This window comes from Pyrus communis, chromosome 17 (genome assembly GCF_963583255.1).
Source record: "Pyrus communis chromosome 17, drPyrComm1.1, whole genome shotgun sequence".
NCBI lineage: Eukaryota > Viridiplantae > Streptophyta > Magnoliopsida > Rosales > Rosaceae > Pyrus > Pyrus communis.
The window spans coordinates 1630753-1655582 of record NC_084819.1 but is presented as its reverse complement, the minus strand read 5'-3'; the positions used below and the strand labels follow the sequence as shown (position 1 = coordinate 1655582).

The following is a 24830-nucleotide window of genomic DNA, read 5'->3' as shown; positions in this document are numbered from 1 at the left end:
CAACGAAGTTTAACTAAAATTGAAAGACGTTTAATTATTTAACAAGAATTTATTATATATAATTAAAATTTAATCTCTAAATTCATAAATATTGGGTTTCATAAAGATTATCAATTATGGCAACAAATAAAAAAATTCATGAGACCTAAATGCCGTAAGATTTGATACATAATTACTCTAAACCCTAAGAATTTATACACTACCGTACTTCAGTATCCCTTCGCGCCTCCCCTCCCTCTCTCCCGAAAATTTTTCTGTGCGTTCTTCGTTCTGTCTCGGCCAGAACCCCACTTCTCCCGAAAATTTTTCTCTGCGTTCTTCGTTCTGTCTCGGCCAGAACCCCACTTCTTCACGCGCCGCCGTCATGTTCAGTAATTAAAAGCCCTCTCTCTCGCTCGTCGGATACCTGTCAACTTCCACACCCAATTAGTAATCGAATTGAAGGTCAGGTGGGTTTTCTCTGCTTCTGTGTTTGTTTCAATGTAAAGCATCAATTTTTCTGGAAATTAATTATTTGATTTTTTTGTTTGTTTTTAGTTTCTTCAGGTTATGGCCGGTATTCGGGAAACAGCCGCCGCCGAGTTCTTACGAGTAAGTATACTTCGTTACCATTTTTTTTTTGTTTTTTTATTATTGCTTTGAAAAATTGTAGCATTTTGGTAGAAAATGTCGATCAAAATCGAAAGCTGTATGTCGCTTGGTTTTATTTGGCAGGGCACGAATAGGCAGAGCCTTTTTTTGCAGAGGAACTCGGTTAAGGGAAGAAGCCAGGTGCTTTGGGGCTCGCTTCACGGGAGAAGTTCAGCTCCCAGTTTTGGTAATAGGAGAGGTGTTTCTTTGAGGTGTCGTGCTCAAGAAAAGCCCAGAGCTGTGGTTTCTGGTGGTGTGAGCAGCTTGGTAGATGATGAGCAGTCAAGCTTGGTTGAGAAGCCTGCAGCTGAAGTTATTCATTTTTTTCGCATCCCGCTCATTCAGGAGAGTGCAACAGCTGAGCTTCTGAAGACGGTTCAGACAAAGATCACGGATCAGATTGTAGGTTTGAAAACTGAGCAGTGCTTCAACATTGGCCTTGACTCGCCACTTTCTAGCGACAAGGTTTTGGTTTTGAAGTGGCTTCTTCAGGAGACTTATGAGCCCGAGAATTTGGGGACTGAGAGCTTTCTTGAAAAGAAAAGGCAGGAAGGGCTTAGTACAGTTATTGTTGAGGTTGGTCCTAGGTTGTCATTTACAACAGCCTGGTCTTCGAATGCTGTATCAATTTGTCGAGCATGTGGGTTGACAGAGGTGACTCGTTTGGAACGGTCAAGGAGGTACTTGCTGTTTAGTAAGGGATCACTTCAAGATCATCAGATTAATGAGTTTGCTGCACTGGTTCATGATCGAATGACTGAGTGTGTGTATGCCCAGAAGCTAGTTTCATTTGAAACGAGTGTAGTTCCGGATGAAGTTCGTCATGTACATGTCATGGAGAGGGGTCGGAAGGCATTGGAGGAGATAAATCAGGAAATGGGTTTGGCATTTGATGAGCAGGATCTCCAGTACTACACTAGGCTATTCAAGGATGAAATCCAGAGGAATCCAACAACAGTTGAGCTGTTTGATATTGCACAATCCAACAGTGAGCATAGTAGGCACTGGTTTTTTACTGGCAAAATTATTATAGATGGACAGCCTATGGATAGAACTCTGATGCAGATTGTGAAGAGCACGTTGCAGGCAAACCCAAACAATTCTGTAATTGGCTTCAAGGATAACTCAAGTGCAATCAAGGGGTTTCTTGTAAAGCAAATGCGACCGGTTGAGCCAGGTTCAACATGTCCATTGAGCATAGCTACTCGGTACCTTGATATTTTATTTACTGCTGAGACCCATAATTTCCCATGTGCTGTAGCGCCTTACCCTGGTGCGGAGACAGGCGCAGGAGGTCGAATCAGGGATACCCATGCGACTGGAAGAGGGTCTTTTGTTGTAGCATCTACAGCTGGTTATTGTGTTGGGAATCTCAATATGGAGGGCTCTTATGCACCTTGGGAAGATCCGTCTTTTGCTTATCCGTCAAATTTGGCTCCACCTCTGCAGATCCTTATAGATGCTAGCAATGGTGCATCAGACTACGGGAACAAATTTGGTGAGCCCTTGATTCAGGGCTACACTAGAACATTTGGAATGAGACTTCCAAGTGGAGACAGGAGAGAATGGTTGAAGCCAATCATGTTTAGTGGAGGCATTGGGCAGATTGATCACACCCATATAACAAAAGGTGAGCCTGACATTGGTATGCTGGTTGTTAAAATTGGAGGCCCTGCTTATCGTATTGGAATGGGGGGTGGGGCAGCATCGAGCATGGTTAGCGGCCAGAATGATGCGGAGCTTGATTTTAATGCTGTACAGCGTGGAGATGCAGAGATGGCACAGAAACTTTATCGTGTGGTCCGTGCCTGTATTGAGATGGGGGATAATAACCCTATCATTAGCATTCATGATCAGGGGGCAGGTGGAAACTGCAATGTTGTTAAGGAAATTATATACCCCAAGGGCGGCCAGATTGATATCCGGGCAATTGTAGTTGGTGATCACACAATGTCTGTCTTGGAGATATGGGGTGCAGAATACCAGGAGCAAGATGCAATCTTGGTGAAGCCTGAAAGCCGCCACCTCTTGCAATCAATATGTGAAAGAGAAAGGGTTTCTATGGCTGTTATTGGAACAATAAATGGTGAGGGACGTGCTGTTTTAATTGATAGCTTAGCTATTAAAAAATGTGAATCTAGTGGACTCCCTCCCCCTCCTCCTGCAGTCGATTTGGAGCTTGAGAAAGTACTTGGTGATATGCCACAGAAAAGTTTTGAATTCCACAGGACGATTGATGCACGAGAACCACTTGATATTGCTCCTGGAATAACAGTGATGGATTCACTTAAGAGGGTGTTGAGACTTCCATCTGTTTGTTCAAAGCGCTTCTTGACATCCAAAGTAGACAGGTGTGTTACAGGTCTCGTAGCACAGCAGCAAACTGTTGGGCCCTTGCAAATTCCTCTCTCTGATGTTGCAGTAATAGCGCAGACTTTTACTGATGTGACTGGAGGTGCATGTGCCATTGGGGAGCAGCCAATCAAAGGTTTGCTGGATCCAAAAGCAATGGCGAGATTGGCTGTGGGAGAAGCACTCACAAATCTTGTTTGGGCAAAGGTCACTTCTCTATCTGATGTTAAAGCCAGCGGGAATTGGATGTATGCAGCCAAGCTTGATGGGGAAGGAGCAGCTATGTATGATGCTGCTACAGCTCTTTCAGAGGCAATGATCGAACTTGGTATTGCAATTGATGGCGGGAAGGACAGTCTTTCCATGGCAGCCCATGTTGCAGGCGAGGTTGTTAAGGCACCTGGCAATCTTGTAATGAGTGTTTATTGCACTTGTCCTGACATAACAAAAACAGTAACCCCAGATTTAAAGCTCAAGGATGATGGCGTGCTGCTTCACATTGATTTGGCAAAGGGAAAGCGGAGGTTAGGTGGGTCTGCTCTTGCTCAGGTTTTTGACCAAGTTGGCAATGACTGCCCTGACATTGAGGATGTTCCTTATCTAAAACGAGTTTTTGAGGGAGTTCAGGACCTTCTTTCTGACGAATTGATCTCTGCTGGTCATGATATTAGTGATGGTGGGCTACTGGTCTGTGCCCTTGAAATGGCATTTTCTGGGAATTGTGGCATAACTTTGGACTTGACTTCACATGGGAAGGGCCTATTCCAAACGCTTTTTGCTGAAGAACTTGGTCTGGTTATTGAGGTAAGCCGGAATGACTTAGATTTGGTGTTGGAAAAACTGAGCAGTTACAATATTTTGGCTGAGAATATTGGTCAAGTAAGTGCCACACCCTCAGTAGAGTTAAAGGTTGATGGGGTTACACATTTGAATGAGAGTACTTCTTTTCTAAGGGACTTGTGGGAGGACACTAGTTTTCAGCTGGAAAGACTTCAAAGGTTGGCTTCTTGTGTGGATCTAGAAAAAGAAGGGTTGAAAGATAGGCATGAGCCCTCATGGGATTTGTCTTTCACTCCTTCTTTCACAGATGAAAAGTATATGACCATCGCTTGCAAACCAAAAGTGGCTATAATCCGAGAAGAAGGCAGCAATGGGGACAGAGAAATGTCGGCAGCATTTTATGCTTCTGGTTTTGAACCATGGGATGTTACAATGTCAGACCTTCTTAATGGAACCATTTCATTGCATGAATTCCGTGGAATTGCGTTTGTTGGAGGTTTTAGCTACGCCGATGTGCTTGATTCTGCAAAAGGTTGGTCTGCATCGATTCGATTTAATCAGCCCCTTCTAAATCAATTTCAAGAGTTTTACAAGCGGCCAGACACTTTTAGTCTTGGAGTTTGCAACGGGTGTCAGCTTATGGCCCTTTTGGGGTGGGTCCCGGGTCCTCAAGTTGGTGGTGTGCTAGGTGGTGGTGGGGACCCTTCGCAGCCCAGGTTCATTCACAACGAGTCTGGACGGTTTGAATGCCGATTCACCAGTGTGGCAATAAAGGACTCGCCAGCTATAATGTTTAAAGGAATGGAGGGCAGTACATTGGGTGTGTGGGCTGCACATGGTGAAGGAAGAGCATATTTCCCCGATGATGGTGTTCTTGATCGTTTGCTTCACTCAAAGTTGGCACCAGTAAGGTATTGCGATGATGATGGTAATGAGACAGAAGTTTACCCTTTCAACGTCAATGGCTCTCCCTTGGGGGTTGCAGCAATTTGTTCTCCAGATGGGAGGCATCTAGCCATGATGCCTCATCCAGAGCGTTGCTTCTTAATGTGGCAATTCCCCTGGTATCCCAAGCAATGGGATGTGGAAAAGAAAGGCCCTAGTCCCTGGTTGCGAATGTTCCAGAATGCTAGAGAGTGGTGTTCTTGAAAAACAGTATTCCTTTTCGTACAAGAATGGTCAGTATTTCAGTCTTCTTTAGAGTTCTGCTTTATTTTATTTTTTTGCCAGTTACATGGGAGTCGTGTTTTTCTTTAGAGTATGCTTACATGAGGGCTGTGGAAATAGGCATTTAGATTTTCATGTCTCGCTAATATGCTTTTCGGACTCGATATTATATGGTTTAATTATTGAAATCGACAAATATGAGGTATAATGAGTTAGTTCCTTTTTTTCATCTGATGCAAAACCGAGCGCAGTGGCGTTCTAGGATTCCATATAGGCAACCCTACTTAGTGGGATGAGGCTTGTTTGCTGTTGTATGTATATAAAATAAGTTGGACAATTAAAATGCGAATCTGATGAATATCATCTGACCAGGGCCAAAAAAGTGTAATATATTCGGTTGATGACCCTGATTTGCCTTGCTATTTCATTATCATTGTGAAATTTTTGGGAACTAGGGTTAGGATGCAGGCTCCCATTAATTGTGTGCAATTGTTGACCTATATTCGATGCAATTATTAATTAGGCAAAATTGGATTAATGGTCCTTGTGGTGATAGAACATTCAGAAGATAGACCCTTTGGTAAAAAAACTTAGGATTTAAACCTACGAGGGGTATCTTCCGAAAAAATTAACCGGTCACCATAAGGACTGTTAATCCGATTTGGCTGTTGAATGAATTCTTTTTCTATAATGTTAACGAGAGCTTTAGCTGTCTGTTGAAGAGGATTTGAATCATGCATGCTGTGGGGTGGTTTCAGTTTTTGTTGCTGACATGAATTTTGTTTTCCTTATCGTTTTGGCAGAACAGATGACGACGATGATGACTGATCGGAATCTGTTGCATTAGCCGCGACAGCAGGACGACCGGAGTCAAAACTTGAACTTATTTCGAACTTCATGAACGAATATGCTTGCAATTTTGTATGCTGCATCTTTAAGTTTATGAGTTTAACATGTGTTTGTTTCGTATGTATTTATTTATTTTCGGTACATAGGAAGGGATTGAACCCTTGACCTATCTTAAACTCTTAATCTGCGTTGATGCTGATTAGTTCAAAATAAATTGCAGTGGGTTAAAGAACAGACTGTCGATATGGTATTGATATTATATGTGTCATTGTCGCTGCATTTTCGCTGACAGAACGTTGCAACATGTTCATGATATATCTTCAACATCGATACGACACCTAGGCTAGGACAAAGTACGGATTATGGTTTAAACTTTAAATGGTGGTAATTCAGGAGCGTCTCCTTTCTCAAGTATTATCTTGGATTGGAGCATGGGGTCTTATAGTGGATAGAATGTTAGGTTTCTATTCATGCATTTCAAGTTCAAAATTCTTGTATCTTTTAAATTATCGTGATAATTTCGAACTCTTCCGAAGCGCCTAATAGTAGTAATTTAAAAAAAAAAAAAAAAAATTCTTGGATAGAAAACTTAATTGCTAATTCAAATTGAAATTTAATTTTGTAGATAACAAGGTGCAAAAACACAATAATTCTGTAAATGACGTCTTATTGTAGTGGTAGAAAATATGCATTCTAGTGTGAGTTTGATCTTCATCGATTCTCCTTCCCTAACATTTGATAATTTAATCTACTAAGTCTTAGTTTGGTATTGCTTGTTTTCACCAAAAACTAATCCATTTTAAAATTAAATAATAAAATAAATGTTTAATAAAATAAATATTCGGCTTATTTTAAAACCAATGACCTTTAAACAACTTTTAAAAGTAGCATGTAGGTTGCTTTTAAAGTTGTCTTAATAAAAAGTGGAGTTAAGCCCTTTGATGAAATATTTTTTAATTCAATCATTAATTTAAAACAATTACAGAATGCATCCGTCTTGACACAATTTATCTATGGAGAGCTACCACCACCACCTACCATTACAAATGCTCCTTCTACACTATCATAGCCACTACCACCACCATTGTTGCCATTACCACTACGCCACAATCGTGCATACATGCCGCCATTATTGTGACAATCTGTCCCTAATTTTATGATTTTATTAATTTTAAAAGAGTGAATTGACTACAATGCTCCTGGAGGCGAGATTGTTAACTTTCATTAATTGTCTTTTCGTGATGCGTACGAGTTACTATTTTATTGTATTCTCGAAGTACTTAATAGTACGAACGTGTAGACGCAAGCGGAATCAAAACCGGAATTATGGTTAAAATTTTACGAACTCACGATGTTCAAGGCCATTCTGGTAAATTCATTATTCTAGATAAACTACGCTTTATTATTTTAATATTTTTCGTGTCGGATTTTCTGCATGGTGGGACCCCCCCCACGCGAGTCTCTTATCTCCTTTGTCCCCGTGTCACTTCTTCTCCCATACGCTCTCAGATTCCCTCACCTTTATAGCAACTCCACCACTAAAAATGCGTTGGCACCCAGCCCATTTAATCCACTTAAATGAATAGTGATTTACCCCAATGAACAGTAATTGGCCAAATGCATCTCCAACCCTAAAAAATGTGTTGGCACAAAGTCTAAAAAATGCGCTGGTACAAATGCATCTCCATTCCTACAAATTGTGCTGGCACCCAACCCATTTAAAATATTATTAATTTTTTTATAAAATAATAAATAAAAAATTTAGTTTTAATTTTGGATAGGATTTTCAATCAATCTTGTCACGACACGTGTCATTATCCAAAGATACTATTTTGTAGATAGATTTCCGATAAGATTTTCAACCAATCCTGACACGCCATGTGTCACTATCTGTTTACAATAATTTAACCAAGATTTCAATCAAATTTTCAACCAATCTTGTCATGCCACATGTCATTATTCGAATGTACTATTTTGTGGACAGATTTTTTATAAGATTTTCAACTAATCCTAACGCGTCACGTATCACTATCTGTTTACAATAATTTAGCCAAGATTTCGATAAGATTTTCAACCAATCACACAGTGCCACGTGGCATTGTCCAGAACCTCATCCTTTCATTTTTTGTCCATATAAACCCTACATCCATCCTCATTCATACACCAAACTCAATCCTTCTTTTTTAGCTCAGAATCCCTTTTCATCATTTTTAAATCTTAAGTTCTTACAATGTCTTCTTCAAGGAGATTGCATGAAATCGATGAGCAACAGAAAAGATTGTTGGCACAACAGGAAGAATTGTTCAATCTCGAGGAAAGTGGAGATGAGGCTTTCACAATGGAAGAGGATGAAGATGATGAACATAGAAGGCAAAGAGCCTTATATTCCCGTTTTGTCATGGAAGCTGTGGGTCAGATATCCAAACCCAGACGTGCTGCAAACTTGGATAAAAAGAGGGAAAGACGAGGTAAAGATCTCTTGAAAGATTATTTTATCCCCAATAGTTTATTCCCTATATTTGCGTTATCTACTCATTGTGTGCTGCACTGGTATTAATACTCGTCCGGGCTAAGACTAGTTTTTCACGTGTATGTTCACATCGCACCGTACGCTCACTTTGGATCCATTGCATGTGCCAATCCTGTCCTAGATTGCTATAGGCAATTAGGACTCATATATGATGCGCATAGCGCCAGTCTTCACATGATTGTAATACTAGAGCGTAAATTATTATTACACTGAGTCATGTTCATTTTAGAATACCTCTGCATGAACCGTATGTTAGCATATATCAATGAGCACTCGATGTGATATGTTTATTTCTACGAGATATTACGATTACTGGAAGTTATATGCCTATTTAAAAATTTTGTGACGTATTGACTTCTTGCGATATTGCAGACTACAACAAGTACTTACATACTATACATAGTATGTATATTTTGGAAACTATACTTGTTTTACGGCGATGGGTTATTATGTTTTCGAAAGGGTTTTTACAAAGCTTTATTTTTAGGCCCACTCACCCTTATTTTTTGTCCCTCTAGGTTTTAGTAGCTGAGGTTTCGTGTCGACGAGGATTCTTGGCAAACTTGGTATAGGTGATTACCTTCGACGGTATAATTCTTATCCTACCTTTGCTATACTTTTCTTACGCTTGACATTACGTGTGAATTGGATTCATTCTCGCTCACAAGCGCACTTATACATTTAGGCACATTTAGGTTTAAATTTACTCACATTTTCCACATCACTACACTTTATGGCTTCGTCATCTGCATGGTGTCGGCCAACACAACTTGATTCGGAGTCCAAGTAGACATCCCGGATCGGGGTGTGTCAATTACCACTACAACCACCGCCGCAACCATACCTGCCACCATTACCACTACAACTGCCACTATCATCGAAGCCGCCACCCCCACTACCACCACAATCACAATTGTCACTACCATTGTGTTCTTGTATTTACCAAGTCAAGTTAAATAAGAGTTTTTATCATAAATAACCAAAATTAAGACTCTAATTTTATAAATGTCAGTTTTTAGAAAAACTTTCAAATATGATCAAAATCACACTTCAATAGACTTTAATACCTTCCAAATTAAAAGCAATACAACCCTGAAAATCCAAACCTTCGATTTTTTTTTTGTCAAATGATAGATTTTGTTAGATTAGTCATGAATTTGAACGCCATCATGCAAACAATCATATGTATTCATCAAGAATTGAATTTCTTTTGTTTATCAATCACAGCCTCATCTCCACCTCCCCAAGAAATAAAAATGTTTTTTTTTTTTTTTTCCAATTGAATTTTTTTTAACATACAATTTTGATGATTTTTAATAAAAGGTAAAGGTTGTGATTATCAGATGATGGATGACTACCGTCGTCTCCTTCATGTGATGCTCCACCCTCATTTAACTTTGCTTCTCCAAGAAATAAAAAATGTTTTTTTTTTTTTTTTTTTTTTTGCAATTGAATTTTTTAACATACAATTTTGATGATTTTTAACAAAAGGGAAAGGTTGTGATTATCAAATAATGGATGACTACCGTCGTCTCCTTCATATGATGCTTCACCCTCCTTTAACTTTGCTTTCCTTGATTTGTTAGGTTTTGAAGACAAACAGAAAGTATATAACCAGTCGACTTAGTTGTAAGAACTCAGCGGCAGCTGTTGTTTCCCAAACACCTGCCATAACCTCAACCTTGAAGAAACTAAAAACAAACAAAAAAAATTCAAAAAATTAATTTCCAGAAAAATTGTTGCTTTACATTGAAATAAACACAGGAGCAGAGTAAAAAACCCACCTCACCTTCAATTCGATTACTAATCAGTCGGGTGTGGAAGTCGACAAGTATCCGACGAGCGAGAGAGGTGGCAGTCTGTTAATTACTGAACAGCCATGACGGCGACGCGTGAAGAAGTAGGGTTTTGGCCGAGACCGAAAACTTTCCACTAGTTTTTTCGTTCGGTCTCGGCCAAAACCCTACTTCTTCACGCGTCGCCGTCATGGCTGTCCAGTAATTACCAAACTGCCACCTCTCTCGCTCGTCGGATACTTGTCGACTTCTACACCCCGCTGATTAGTAATCGAATTGAAGGTGATGTGGGTTTTTAACTCTGCTTCTGTGTTTGTTTCAATGTAAAGCATCAATTTTTCTGGAAATTAATTTTTTTGATATTTTTGTTTGCTTTTAGTTTCTTCAAGGTCAAGGTTATGGCTGGTGTTTGGGAAACCTTTACCTTTAGTTAAAAATCATCAAAATTGTACGTTAAAAAAATTTAATTGCAAAAAAAATGAATAGAAAAAAAGAACATTTTTATTTCTTTGAAAGGTGGAGATGAGGCCATGATTGATAAACAAAAGAAATTTAGTTCTTGATGAATACATATGATTGTTTGCATGACGATATTTGAATTCATGGTTAATCTAACAAAATTTATCGTTTGACAAAAAAAAAAAAAAAAAAAAAAAAAAATCTAAGGTTTGGGTTTTCAGGTATTTTTCTTCTTTTGGTCCCATTAGCCATGTATTTTCCTCCCTGATTTCTGCAGCCTATAGCCAGTAGCAGTTGCTCAAAGCAGTTTAGATCGTTTAGCTTTTGAGCATTATCAGATCTCTCCTCATGGAACTTCTATCACGGAGTCTTTGTTTCTCGCTTGTGTTTGTAGGTCCCGTCTCCACCTAGAAGGAAAAGGAGCTCCATGGATAGAGAAGAAAGTACCCTTAAAAGGTCCACGGACAGGGAAGCGAACATGTGCAAAAGTAGTCCTGTGGAGAACGAAGAAAGGTTTTACAAAAGATCTATTGACCCAGAAGACAGTTCTGTAAGGAACTCAACTGAGCCGTAAGAACACCATCACAACAGGAGCTTGGTCGACAGGGCATAACGCACTCACAGGAGCTCTAGGGATAGGGATGAGCGCTCTCACAGGAGGATCTCTAGGAATAGGGACGAGCATTCTCACAAAAGGAGCTCGAGGGATAGGGATGAGCGTGCTCACAAGAGGCACAAGTCCTGTCAACGTGAGAGGTCCACCAGCCATCATCGCTATTAAGATTTTCAGCTGGTGGCAGGAAGGGGTTATGGAAAGACCAAGGAGAGCAGTCACTCATGATTTCGTAAGAACTGTCGGGAACTCGAAAGTCACAATATACTCACGAGCTAGTCGTAAACACAAGCAAAAAGAATGTCCAATTTGCTTGACTTTCTCCTTCACAAATTCCCTCACAACTTCTTCCACCATCGTCGGTTGATGGTGTCAATATGTATCACGTTTTGCTTATTCACATTTAGAAATGTAGGGATCATGCTATGTAGAACTGTGTGCATTCAAATTTAGAACAAGAGCTCATGGATTGTATGGAAATTCAAGTCGCTGATTATTTTGAAACACACACAAAAGTAGAAAGTGGTATATACTTTTAACGATACAGTACCTTTAAGTTAACATTTCACGAGCAGGGTAAATGTTTTCATCCATATGAATCGATTTGATCGGCTTGGTTTGAAGGTCAAACAATTTAAATACCGAAATAAACCAATTTATGTTCTATTTGGTTTGTTTTTCATATTTTTGAAGAAGGGGAATTTTCCAAATGTCATGTCAACTTACATTTTCAATGTCATATGAATTAAAATTTGAGCGATTTATGCTAATTTTTTTAAATCATTAATTTGTTCTTACCATACTTCTGTTTAATTTTCCATGCAAAATAAATTGCACATTACCTGTGTTCAAGGTTATTTCGATGGTTTCAACACCTCACTCTCCTTCTAATAAGTTGTCTTCGACAATAAAAATTCTAGGTTTTCTCAAAAAATACAAACAAAGAAAAATTGATTGATGTGGTATACGATGATCTAAGAGTTTCCCATTCATAAAAAACAAACAACTTGCACTCACTTCTCTTTATTCCGAAGTGTAGATTCAAAATATGATCACTGAAAACCCTCTAATTTATGATGTAGTAAAATAATATCTTTATATTAAAATGTTAAAAAAAAAACTCTATACGCAAATTATGTGCAAGTCACATGACTTGAAAAACTTAACAAAATATGGATAAGATAACTACAAGGATGAGATGACGAATAATAATAATTTCAAAAATTTAGTATGTAAACTTAAAACAAAACATGGATGAGATGACGAATAATAATTTTGAAAAATTAGTATGACAATACGAGATTTGAAAAAATGTTTATAAATTCAATGACATTTCAAAAGTGTAAGTGACTCTATACTACAATAGTAAAATGGTGTTGTATACTTATGCAACAGGGTAAGTTTAAATCCCATTCTACTTGAAAAATGATCATGCAGCTTCATCCCCATACCTCTCACTCAGGCAACGGGTGTTCTTTTTATTCTTTTTTTTTCTTTTGTGTTCACGTTCAGAACTCTTCTATGGTCATATTATATTGTACTACTTGGTAAGAGATCGTTTGGAATTGATTTTGTAGCAACCACTTGGAGGCTCACAAGTGCTTCTGCCGTCTTTAGGAAGGGTGTTTCTTGAAAGTCGAACACACCTTGAAAAGCAATGGAAGCAAACACTTCTCAAATACGCTTATATGGTGCAAAAGAACTTTTATTTACAAGCACTTTTAACTGTCAGAAGCACATTTAGCCACAAACATTTTGACAGATCCCAGGTTTTGCATTACTAATCTTGTTCAAAAATGTACAAACCTCAAATTTTGTTTCAATTACATGACAACCTCAATCAAGCCTTACTGTCGATGGTCATCGGCACCAGCTCCTGTTGTTCATTTTTGCAAATATGTTGCCGTAGAACTGCGCGCCCTTCTTGTTGTACTCTCTCACTTTTTGAGGACCTTGTTATCTTTGGTAACATCAGAAACCGTCTTCCACGATACCAACTTGAGCGCTATCTCAAGGGTCGCATTTGGCAGCACAGCGCCTTCATCCCCTATAGCTGGCCTTCCCGCCTCGCCAAATCCATCTACAAAATTACAGCTGTTAAGTTTTCATCTTGTGAATAAATTTGAATACTCTCAATAAAATAAGCAATCAACAAGTAAGCATATGGGCACAGGACTCACATTGTGGCTTTACTGTCAAAGGACCTTTTCTCAAAAACCCGTCTCCTGGATGTTGTATACAATGCCTTAAACAATGAGCTTGTTAGAACACAAACTCGGGTGAAAAGCACCATTGTCCAGGTGGATGCAGCTCCATTTAAGCAATGGTACCTCCAGCATTATGGAGTTGAAATTGGCAGAAAGAAGAAGTCTGCTGTTGCTAAGAAGGATACCCCATAGGCAGGCTTTTTGTGAATTCACACACCTTTTGTGAATTCAGGTCTTGGCGAGCAATTCCCAAGTTTGGAGGCTTGGTATGGAATGACGGAGAGTGCACAGGTGAGATGCCCTGGCTGCCACGATGAATCATGCACTGTATTTTATTTGTTGTTTTTTACTTGAATGAATCTAAACGGGTTTTATTACTCATTTATGTTTCGTCCAGTGGTTAGTTAACCCTCCTCTACTTGCCATAATCTTCTAATCATCACTGCCTCATGTGCTTTATAAAAAAAGAATGGGCGATCCCAAGTCAACAAGGCTCCCGGGTTGCGAGAGTTGGGGGAAGAACGTCTATTGTACGCAGCCTTGCTTAGCAAAGAGGCTGTTTCTCCGTCTCATGTGCTGTATAATGCATTTGATATTCCTGGATTTCCCATTGCCTAGTTTCTTTCACGATGCTTAATATACAAAATTTAGATGGAGGAAATGAGAATTTTTAAGCTCAATACCATGATCAATGGATTGTGTTATGTTTTTTTATCATGAGGTGAATGACAATTTCATTTCATCATCACACTAACTAGTTCTATCTTTATATGTACAAGCAGGAAGGAGAAGGAACTACGGAGGAAGCAAAGAAGAGTAATGCCGCCGGAAAGCTTGAGAAGCATCAGCAAGTTTGCACGCTAAACTCCCAGATTGAAGGACAGTTTGGGGGTGAGTGATTTTTGGCTTTGCATATATCTTCCCGTCCTTGCGACTGTGGCAGGGCAGAGCTGATGGCTGAGTTTAATAACTCGTTTTAATACATTCGATTGTATTTGTTTTCTGCATCATCTTATTTTGTTTCGTAAACTAATCTGTCAGGCACATCTTGGAAGGTAAGGAGCCTGAGTTTTACATGGCCAAGCTCTAGAGGAAGAAGCGAGAGGGTGTTGGCGTTGCTGCATAAACAGTTTGTTGACGCTGATATAAGAGCCACCATCTTACATTGATGACAGACTAATTCCGCTTGTTAAACAGTCCCGGAACTACACAACATCGTACTTTCGATAACGAAATACATTCATGGGAGTTCAAACCCGGATTGAGGATTTCAGTTGTTATGAATTCGATTCCAAATGTTGTTGGAATAATTTGAAAACCCACATACTTTTTTCAGTCAATATGCTCCCTCGGTTCAAAACCGAGAAAGCATGGGCTGAGCATCATATTTTTTTGGCCCGTTTGAGTCAATGCGTTGCAAATAAAAACGTGGGCCGGAAACAAAATGGGCCCAGAAAATACCTCTATAAAGCCCACCTGTTCTGTCCATGAATTTGCATTGCTTCTGAAGACAGACAGAGATTATGCGACGATGAGTGGGGGCGGACGAAACGTGAACGGAAACTTAAACGCGGTGTTCTACTCGGAGGCGTATCATCCGATTCAGGCGGGAAGCATAGACGGCACCGACACTCTCCCTCACGACAACGCCGTCTACCGAGCCTTCCTCTGCTCCTCCGCTGGCCTCTGTAACCACACACACTCTCTCTTCTCCTCCTTTTTTCCTTTTTTCTCTTATATCCCTACCCTTTGCTTCTTCTTATTTATACTTTGGCCCTGTAACTCTTTTTCTTTTGCAGATGACCCCCTGGGCGACCCCAAGCTCCTCGGCGATCCTTATTGCACTCTCTTCGTTGGTCACCTTTCTCATCTCACTACCGAACGCACTCTTCGCAAGGTTCATCTCTCTCGCTCTCTCTCACTTTCTGTTTGGTTGCCCAGAAAATTGAGAAAAGAAAGAAATAGGAAGAAAGTTGTTCAACTGTGATCGGTAGAAACCCAATTAAGTGGAAGTTCTTGGTCTAAAAACAAAGTTTGAACTTGGGTTTTCAGGCTATGAGCAAGTACGGTCGGGTCAAAAGCTTGCGCTTGGTCAGGCACATTGGTGAGCTTCTTAATTTTGCTTTGAATTCGAGCTGCGTACAAAATTTCGCAACATTACAACTACAATGCTCTTGAATAGTAATATAGTCTGCATACTGGCTTGCAGAATTTTATGTTTCTATTTTGACACTGTAATGCTATGAGAGTCCATCTTTGTAATTTGATTGGTGCAATTTTTCCAGTAACTGGTGCTTCGCGCGGATATGCTTTTGTTGAATATGAAACCGAAGGGGAGATGCAGCGTGCATATAAGGTACTCCAACTTTTTAGCCACTCTCTCTAGTCTATACGATAATGGTATTGGTGATGGATTCTTGTACTGTTGATGCAGCGTGCACATTCTTGTACTGTTGATGGATTTCGCTTCAAGCATAATGGTATTGGTGAAAACCGCATTTTCGCCCTTCTTCATGGTTTTGATTCCTTCATCCCATCCCTTAATCACTTGTCCTGAAATTAACCAATTGAATCATAACCCAAAATACGGCTAGGAAAATTTAACAAAATGTTATCCTCTCGAATCAAGAATTGCTCCATTGGGACCGAAAGATCACGAATTCGAGTCATAAAAACAGCCTCATTTCAAAGCAAGAGTAAGGCTGCGATAAATGTTCCCCACCCCTCACAAAGTGAGAGCCTTGTTGGCTTATGGTCGCCCTTTACATATATAAACACAATTGAAAACAATGATAAAGTGGAAATGAATCAATCACCTTGTCCGAGATTGAACTTGAAAGGGGTCCCACGGTCACGGCTCGAATCGAATTTGGTTCCGTCCAGCAGAGTCCCAGTGTAATGCACTGCAAAATTACCACCAGCCAATTAGTACCAACGCCTCACCATCAAACAACACACATATATGTATATGTATGTATGCGCGTGTGTATAAGTATAGTGTGTGTATATATATATATATATATATATATATATATAATTATACCTTCAACTTCGTCGCCGGAGCCGGGAGTGTCCCAGCCTTCACCCTCTTTAAGGAGCTTCTTCTCGAGGCCGTTCTTCCCGATCTCCTTCTCATCACCAACCTTGAGAGTTGGGCTAGTTGCGTCGTCCTCGGCGTCGGGAAGGTCCAAGTCACCGGGGTCGTTGAGGCTGTTGGTGGCAGCTGAGAAATCAAAGTCGTCTTCCATGGCAACTTCCTGACCCGATTGCAATGGGCGTTTAATGCTATTGAACAAGCAAGCGCGAAACAGAACAGTGAATGCAGAGGCTTTTTCGAATTGCGGAGAGAGAGAGGCAGAGGAGAGAGAAAAAGAGAGGAGAGTCTAGAGAGTTCTGAAACGTGACATGGTCAGGATGGTTCCAGAATTATCTCCATTTTTGACGAACTTTGTTATAAGATACAGTCTCGCAATAAAAAAAATAAAATTCCATTAAAAATAAATAAAATATATAAATTAGTTTGAGTCATAATATAATTATGATAAGAATATAGTAATCAGGACCGTCCATCTGATAAGAATCTTTTTTCGTTTAGGGTCGGTTCATAATTTGAATCAGAATATAATTGAATGATCATCTCAACGAAGTTTAACTAAAATTGAAAGACGTTTAATTATTTAACGAGAATTTATTATATATAATTAAAATTTAATCTCTAATTTCATAAATATTAGGTTTCATAAATATTATCAATTATGGCAACAAATAAAAGAAATAATTATTCCATTAAAAATAAATAAAATATATAAATTAGTTTGGCCTCCATCACAGGATTTTTTTTTTTCTGAGGATTTTAAGAATATAGTGATCAGGACCGTCCATCCGATGAGAATCCTTTTCCGTTTAGGGTCGGTTCATAATTTGAATCGTAATAGAATTGAATGATCATCTCAACGAAGTTTAACTAAAATTGAAAGACGTTTAATTATTTAACAAGAATTTATTATATATAATTAAAATTTAATCTCTAGTTTCTTCAAGGTTGAGATTATGGCCGGTATTCGGGAAACAGCCGCCGCCGAGTTCTTACGAGTAAGTATTCTTCGTTACCATTTTTTTCTTTGTTTTTTTATTATTGCTTTGAAAAATTGTAGCATTTTGGTAGAAAATGTCGATCAAAATCGAAAGCTGTATGTCGCTTGGTTTTATTTGGCAGGGCACGAATAGGCAGAGCCTTTTTTTGCAGAGGAACTCGGTTAAGGGAAGAAGCCAGGTGCTTTGGGGCTCGCTTCACGGGAGAAGTTCAGCTCCCAGTTTTGGTAATAGGAGAGGTGTTTCTTTGAGGTGTCGTGCTCAAGAAAAGCCCAGAGCTGTGGTTTCTGGTGGTGTGAGCAGCTTGGTAGATGATGAGCAGTCAAGCTTGGTTGAGAAGCCTGCAGCTGAAGTTATTCATTTTTTTCGCATCCCGCTCATTCAGGAGAGTGCAACAGCTGAGCTTCTGAAGACGGTTCAGACAAAGATCACGGATCAGATTGTAGGTTTGAAAACTGAGCAGTGCTTCAACATTGGCCTTGACTCGCCACTTTCTAGCGACAAGGTTTTGGTTTTGAAGTGGCTTCTTCAGGAGACTTATGAGCCCGAGAATTTGGGGACTGAGAGCTTTCTTGAAAAGAAAAGGCAGGAAGGGCTTAGTACAGTTATTGTTGAGGTTGGTCCTAGGTTGTCATTTACAACAGCCTGGTCTTCGAATGCTGTATCAATTTGTCGAGCATGTGGGTTGACAGAGGTGACTCGTTTGGAACGGTCAAGGAGGTACTTGCTGTTTAGTAAGGGATCACTTCAAGATCATCAGATTAATGAGTTTGCTGCACTGGTTCATGATCGAATGACTGAGTGTGTGTATGCCCAGAAGCTAGTTTCATTTGAAACGAGTGTAGTTCCGGATGAAGTTCGTCATGTACATGTCATGGAGAGGGGTCGGAAGGCATTGGAGGAGATAAATCAGGAAATGGGTTTGGCATTTGATGAGCAGGATCTCCAGTACTACACTAGGCTATTCAAGGATGAAATCCAGAGGAATCCAACAACAGTTGAGCTGTTTGATATTGCACAATCCAACAGTGAGCATAGTAGGCACTGGTTTTTTACTGGCAAAATTATTATAGATGGACAGCCTATGGATAGAACTCTGATGCAGATTGTGAAGAGCACGTTGCAGGCAAACCCAAACAATTCTGTAATTGGCTTCAAGGATAACTCAAGTGCAATCAAGGGGTTTCTTGTAAAGCAAATGCGACCGGTTGAGCCAGGTTCAACATGTCCATTGAGCATAGCTACTCGGTACCTTGATATTTTATTTACTGCTGAGACCCATAATTTCCCATGTGCTGTAGCGCCTTACCCTGGTGCGGAGACAGGCGCAGGAGGTCGAATCAGGGATACCCATGCGACTGGAAGAGGGTCTTTTGTTGTAGCATCTACAGCTGGTTATTGTGTTGGGAATCTCAATATGGAGGGCTCTTATGCACCTTGGGAAGATCCGTCTTTTGCTTATCCGTCAAATTTGGCTCCACCTCTGCAGATCCTTATAGATGCTAGCAATGGTGCATCAGACTACGGGAACAAATTTGGTGAGCCCTTGATTCAGGGCTACACTAGAACATTTGGAATGAGACTTCCAAGTGGAGACAGGAGAGAATGGTTGAAGCCAATCATGTTTAGTGGAGGCATTGGGCAGATTGATCACACCCATATAACAAAAGGTGAGCCTGACATTGGTATGCTGGTTGTTAAAATTGGAGGCCCTGCTTATCGTATTGGAATGGGGGGTGGGGCAGCATCGAGCATGGTTAGCGGCCAGAATGATGCGGAGCTTGATTTTAATGCTGTACAGCGTGGAGATGCAGAGATGGCACAGAAACTTTATCGTGTGGTCCGTGCCTGTATTGAGATGGGGGATAATAACCCTATCATTAGCATTCATGATCAGGGGGCAGGTGGAAACTGCAATGTTGTTAAGGAAATTATATACCCCAAGGGCGGCCAGATTGATATCCGGGCAATTGTAGTTGGTGATCACACAATGTCTGTCTTGGAGATATGGGGTGCAGAATACCAGGAGCAAGATGCAATCTTGGTGAAGCCTGAAAGCCGCCACCTCTTGCAATCAATATGTGAAAGAGAAAGGGTTTCTATGGCTGTTATTGGAACAATAAATGGTGAGGGACGTGCTGTTTTAATTGATAGCTTAGCTATTAAAAAATGTGAATCTAGTGGACTCCCTCCCCCTCCTCCTGCAGTCGATTTGGAGCTTGAGAAAGTACTTGGTGATATGCCACAGAAAAGTTTTGAATTCCACAGGACGATTGATGCACGAGAACCACTTGATATTGCTCCTGGAATAACAGTGATGGATTCACTTAAGAGGGTGTTGAGACTTCCATCTGTTTGTTCAAAGCGCTTCTTGACATCCAAAGTAGACAGGTGTGTTACAGGTCTCGTAGCACAGCAGCAAACTGTTGGGCCCTTGCAAATTCCTCTCTCTGATGTTGCAGTAATAGCGCAGACTTTTACTGATGTGACTGGAGGTGCATGTGCCATTGGGGAGCAGCCAATCAAAGGTTTGCTGGATCCAAAAGCAATGGCGAGATTGGCTGTGGGAGAAGCACTCACAAATCTTGTTTGGGCAAAGGTCACTTCTCTATCTGATGTTAAAGCCAGCGGGAATTGGATGTATGCAGCCAAGCTTGATGGGGAAGGAGCAGCTATGTATGATGCTGCTACAGCTCTTTCAGAGGCAATGATCGAACTTGGTATTGCAATTGATGGCGGGAAGGACAGTCTTTCCATGGCAGCCCATGTTGCAGGCGAGGTTGTTAAGGCACCTGGCAATCTTGTAATGAGTGTTTATTGCACTTGTCCTGACATAACAAAAACAGTAACCCCAGATTTAAAGCTCAAGGATGATGGCGTGCTGCTTCACATTGATTTGGCAAAGGGAAAGCGGAGGTTAGGTGGGTCTGCTCTTGCTCAGGTTTTTGACCAAGTTGGCAATGACTGCCCTGACATTGAGGATGTTCCTTATCTAAAACGAGTTTTTGAGGGAGTTCAGGACCTTCTTTCTGACGAATTGATCTCTGCTGGTCATGATATTAGTGATGGTGGGCTACTGGTCTGTGCCCTTGAAATGGCATTTTCTGGGAATTGTGGCATAACTTTGGACTTGACTTCACATGGGAAGGGCCTATTCCAAACGCTTTTTGCTGAAGAACTTGGTCTGGTTATTGAGGTAAGCCGGAATGACTTAGATTTGGTGTTGGAAAAACTGAGCAGTTACAATATTTTGGCTGAGAATATTGGTCAAGTAAGTGCCACACCCTCAGTAGAGTTAAAGGTTGATGGGGTTACACATTTGAATGAGAGTACTTCTTTTCTAAGGGACTTGTGGGAGGACACTAGTTTTCAGCTGGAAAGACTTCAAAGGTTGGCTTCTTGTGTGGATCTAGAAAAAGAAGGGTTGAAAGATAGGCATGAGCCCTCATGGGATTTGTCTTTCACTCCTTCTTTCACAGATGAAAAGTATATGACCATCGCTTGCAAACCAAAAGTGGCTATAATCCGAGAAGAAGGCAGCAATGGGGACAGAGAAATGTCGGCAGCATTTTATGCTTCTGGTTTTGAACCATGGGATGTTACAATGTCAGACCTTCTTAATGGAACCATTTCATTGCATGAATTCCGTGGAATTGCGTTTGTTGGAGGTTTTAGCTACGCCGATGTGCTTGATTCTGCAAAAGGTTGGTCTGCATCGATTCGATTTAATCAGCCCCTTCTAAATCAATTTCAAGAGTTTTACAAGCGGCCAGACACTTTTAGTCTTGGAGTTTGCAACGGGTGTCAGCTTATGGCCCTTTTGGGGTGGGTCCCGGGTCCTCAAGTTGGTGGTGTGCTAGGTGGTGGTGGGGACCCTTCGCAGCCCAGGTTCATTCACAACGAGTCTGGACGGTTTGAATGCCGATTCACCAGTGTGGCAATAAAGGACTCGCCAGCTATAATGTTTAAAGGAATGGAGGGCAGTACATTGGGTGTGTGGGCTGCACATGGTGAAGGAAGAGCATATTTCCCCGATGATGGTGTTCTTGATCGTTTGCTTCACTCAAAGTTGGCACCAGTAAGGTATTGCGATGATGATGGTAATGAGACAGAAGTTTACCCTTTCAACGTCAATGGCTCTCCCTTGGGGGTTGCAGCAATTTGTTCTCCAGATGGGAGGCATCTAGCCATGATGCCTCATCCAGAGCGTTGCTTCTTAATGTGGCAATTCCCCTGGTATCCCAAGCAATGGGATGTGGAAAAGAAAGGCCCTAGTCCCTGGTTGCGAATGTTCCAGAATGCTAGAGAGTGGTGTTCTTGAAAAACAGTATTCCTTTTCGTACAAGAATGGTCAGTATTTCAGTCTTCTTTAGAGTTCTGCTTTATTTTATTTTTTTGCCAGTTACATGGGAGTCGTGTTTTTCTTTAGAGTATGCTTACATGAGGGCTGTGGAAATAGGCATTTAGATTTTCATGTCTCGCTAATATGCTTTTCGGACTCGATATTATATGGTTTAATTATTGAAATCGACAAATATGAGGTATAATGAGTTAGTTCCTTTTTTTCATCTGATGCAAAACCGAGCGCAGTGGCGTTCTAGGATTCCATATAGGCAACCCTACTTAGTGGGATGAGGCTTGTTTGCTGTTGTATGTATATAAAATAAGTTGGACAATTAAAATGCGAATCTGATGAATATCATCTGACCAGGGCCAAAAAAGTGTAATATATTCGGTTGATGACCCTGATTTGCCTTGCTATTTCATTATCATTGTGAAATTTTTGGGAACTAGGGTTAGGATGCAGGCTCCCATTAATTGTGTGCAATTGTTGACCTATATTCGATGCAATTATTAATTAGGCAAAATTGGATTAATGGTCCTTGTGGTGATAGAACATTCAGAAGATAGACCCTTTGGTAAAAAAACTTAGGATTTAAACCTACGAGGGGTATCTTCCGAAAAAATTAACCGGTCACCATAAGGACTGTTAATCCGATTTGGCTGTTGAATGAATTCTTTTTCTATAATGTTAACGAGAGCTTTAGCTGTCTGTTGAAGAGGATTTGAATCATGCATGCTGTGGGGTGGTTTCAGTTTTTGTTGCTGACATGAATTTTGTTTTCCTTATCGTTTTGGCAGAACAGATGACGACGATGATGACTGATCGGAATCTGTTGCATTAGCCGCGACAGCAGGACGACCGGAGTCAAAACTTGAACTTATTTCGAACTTCATGAACGAATATGCTTGCAATTTTGTATGCTGCATCTTTAAGTTTATGAGTTTAACATGTGTTTGTTTCGTATGTATTTATTTATTTTCGGTACATAGGAAGGGATTGAACCCTTGACCTATCTTAAACTCTTAATCTGCGTTGATGCTGATTAGTTCAAAATAAATTGCAGTGGGTTAAAGAACAGACTGTCGATATGGTATTGATATTATATGTGTCATTGTCGCTGCATTTTCGCTGACAGAACGTTGCAACATGTTCATGATATATCTTCAACATCGATACGACACCTAGGCTAGGACAAAGTACGGATTATGGTTTAAACTTTAAATGGTGGTAATTCAGGAGCGTCTCCTTTCTCAAGTATTATCTTGGATTGGAGCATGGGGTCTTATAGTGGATAGAATGTTAGGTTTCTATTCATGCATTTCAAGTTCAAAATTCTTGTATCTTTTAAATTATCGTGATAATTTCGAACTCTTTCCAAGCGCCTAATAGTAGTAAATTTTTTTTTTTAAAAAAAAATTCTTGGATAGAAAATTTAATTGCTAATTCAAATTGAAATTTAATTTTGTAGATAACAAGGTGCAAAAACACAATAATTCTGTAAATGACGTCTTATTGTAGTGGTAGAAAATATGCATTCTAGTGTGAGTTTGATCTCCATCGATTCTCCTTCCCTAACATTTGATAATTTAATCTACTAAGTCCTAGTTTGGTATTGCTTGTTTTCACCAAAAACTAATCCATTTTAAAATTAAATAATAAAATAAATGTTTAACAAAATAAATATTCGGCTTATTTTAATACCAATGACCTTTAAACAACTTTTAAAAGTAGCATGTAGGTTGCTTTTAAAGTTGTCTTAATAAAAAGTGGAGTTAAGCCCTTTGATGAAATATTTTTTAATTCAATCATTAATTTAAAACAATTACAGAATGCATCCGTCTTGACACAATTTATCTATGGAGAGCTACCACCACCACCTACCATTACAAATGCTCCTTCTACACTATCATAGCCACTACCACCACCATTGTTGCCATTACCACTGCGCCACAATCGTGCATACATGCCACCATTACTGTGACAATCTGTCCCTAATTATATGATTTTATTAATTTTAAAAGAGTGAATTGACTACAATGCTCCTGGAGGTGAGATTGTTAACTTTCATTAATTGTCTTTTCGTGATGCATACGAGTTACTACTTTATTGTATTCTCGAAGTACTTAATAGTACGAACGTGTAGACGCAAAGCGGAATCAAAACCGGAATTATGGTTAAAATTTTACGAACTCACGATCTTCAAGGCCATTCTGGTAAATTCATTATTCTAGATAAACTACGCTTTATTATTTTAATATTTTTCGTGTTGGATTTTTTGCATGGTGGGACCCCCCCCCCCCCCACCCCCCCCCCCCCCCACGTGAGTCTCTTATGTCCTTTGTCCCCGCATCACTTCTTCTCCCATATGCTCTCAGATTCCCTCACCTTTATAGCAACTCCACCACTAAAAATGCGCTGGCACCCAGCCCATTTAATCCACTTAAATGAATAGTGATTTACCCCAATGAACAGTAATTGGCCAAATGCATCTCCAACCCTAAAAAATGTGTTGGCACAAAGTCTAAAAAATGCGCTGGTACAAATGCATCTTCATCCCTACAAATTGTGCTGGCACCCAACCAATTTAAAATATTATTAATTTTTTTATAAAATAATAAATAAAAAAATTTAGTTTTAATTTTGGATAGGATTTTCAACCAATCTTGTCATGACATGTGTCATTATCCAAAGGTACTATTTTGTAGATAGATTTCCGATAAGATTTTCAACCAATCCTGACACGCCACGTGTCACTATCTGTTTACAATAATTTAACCAAGATTTCAATCAGGTTTTCAACCAATCTTGTCATGCCACATGTCATTATTCGAATGTACTATTTTGTGGATAGATTTTTTATAAGATTTTCAACCAATCCCAACGCGTCACATATCACTATCTGTTTACAATAATTTAGCCAAGATTTCGATAAGATTTTCAACCAATCACATAGTGCCACGTGGTATTGTCCAGAACCTCATCCTTTCATTTTTTGTCCATATAAACCCTA

At 39.9% G+C, this 24830-nt stretch overlaps 4 protein-coding genes across 7 annotated transcripts; 3 read left to right on the top strand and 1 right to left on the bottom strand.

Moving 5' to 3' along the window:
- The first annotated feature begins 223 nt into the window (after positions 1-223).
- Positions 224-6032, top strand: LOC137722363 (probable phosphoribosylformylglycinamidine synthase, chloroplastic/mitochondrial). 3 transcript variants are annotated; one of them, XM_068461351.1, is made up of 4 exons: positions 224-444; positions 538-591; positions 715-4940; positions 5738-6032. In XM_068461351.1, the coding sequence occupies exons 2-3, from the start codon at positions 550-552 to the stop codon at positions 4909-4911; spliced, it is 4239 nt and encodes a 1412-aa protein (XP_068317452.1). In that variant the 5' UTR covers positions 224-444; positions 538-549; the 3' UTR covers positions 4912-4940; positions 5738-6032. The 3 variants fall into 3 exon arrangements, with proteins under 3 accessions (XP_068317452.1, XP_068317450.1, XP_068317451.1); XM_068461349.1 differs by having other exon boundaries at positions 5733-6032; XM_068461350.1 differs by having other exon boundaries at positions 224-449; positions 5733-6032.
- An 8869-nt stretch (positions 6033-14901) lies between these two features.
- On the top strand, positions 14902-15881 carry LOC137723703 (U11/U12 small nuclear ribonucleoprotein 35 kDa protein-like). Its single transcript, XM_068462894.1, has 4 exons — positions 14902-15071; positions 15183-15280; positions 15436-15487; positions 15669-15881. Exons 1-4 carry the CDS (start codon positions 14915-14917, stop codon positions 15767-15769), a joined length of 408 nt encoding a protein of 135 aa, XP_068318995.1. The 5' UTR covers positions 14902-14914; the 3' UTR covers positions 15770-15881.
- Positions 15771-16847, bottom strand: LOC137723195 (peptidyl-prolyl cis-trans isomerase FKBP65-like). The gene is made up of 4 exons (XM_068462366.1): positions 16427-16847; positions 16200-16286; positions 15835-15936; positions 15771-15799 (listed from the first exon to the last, which is right to left on the bottom strand). The coding sequence occupies exons 1-4, from the start codon at positions 16629-16631 to the stop codon at positions 15771-15773; spliced, it is 423 nt and encodes a 140-aa protein (XP_068318467.1). The 5' UTR covers positions 16632-16847.
- A 477-nt stretch (positions 16848-17324) lies between these two features.
- LOC137722375 (probable phosphoribosylformylglycinamidine synthase, chloroplastic/mitochondrial) lies at positions 17325-22917 on the top strand. 2 transcript variants are annotated; one of them, XM_068461361.1, is made up of 3 exons: positions 17325-17475; positions 17600-21825; positions 22623-22917. In XM_068461361.1, the coding sequence occupies exons 1-2, from the start codon at positions 17434-17436 to the stop codon at positions 21794-21796; spliced, it is 4239 nt and encodes a 1412-aa protein (XP_068317462.1). In that variant the 5' UTR covers positions 17325-17433; the 3' UTR covers positions 21797-21825; positions 22623-22917. The 2 variants fall into 2 exon arrangements, with proteins under 2 accessions (XP_068317462.1, XP_068317461.1); XM_068461360.1 differs by having other exon boundaries at positions 22618-22917.
- Positions 22918-24830: the final 1913 nt, after the last annotated feature.

Excerpts from the sequence above, each read along its gene's own strand:
- LOC137722363 (XM_068461351.1), top strand. The coding sequence starts at position 550 with ATGGCCGGTATTCGGGAAACAGCCGCCGCCGAGTTCTTACGA. Across the intron at positions 592-714 it reads CCGCCGCCGAGTTCTTACGA|GGCACGAATAGGCAGAGCCT; the intron begins GTAAGTATACTT and ends TTTATTTGGCAG.
- LOC137723703 (XM_068462894.1), top strand. The coding sequence starts at position 14,915 with ATGAGTGGGGGCGGACGAAACGTGAACGGAAACTTAAACGCGGTGTTC. Across the intron at positions 15,072-15,182 it reads CTGCTCCTCCGCTGGCCTCT|ATGACCCCCTGGGCGACCCC; the intron begins GTAACCACACAC and ends TTTCTTTTGCAG. Across the intron at positions 15,281-15,435 it reads CCGAACGCACTCTTCGCAAG|GCTATGAGCAAGTACGGTCG; the intron begins GTTCATCTCTCT and ends TTGGGTTTTCAG.
- LOC137723195 (XM_068462366.1), bottom strand. The coding sequence starts at position 16,631 with ATGGAAGACGACTTTGATTTCTCAGCTGCCACCAACAGCCTCAACGAC. Across the intron at positions 15,937-16,199 it reads CAAGTTCAATCTCGGACAAG|GACAAGTGATTAAGGGATGG; the intron begins GTGATTGATTCA and ends GGTTAATTTCAG. Across the intron at positions 15,800-15,834 it reads TGAAGCGAAATCCATCAACA|AATCCATCACCAATACCATT; the intron begins GTACAAGAATGT and ends CAACAGTACAAG.
- LOC137722375 (XM_068461361.1), top strand. The coding sequence starts at position 17,434 with ATGGCCGGTATTCGGGAAACAGCCGCCGCCGAGTTCTTACGA. Across the intron at positions 17,476-17,599 it reads CCGCCGCCGAGTTCTTACGA|GGCACGAATAGGCAGAGCCT; the intron begins GTAAGTATTCTT and ends TTTATTTGGCAG.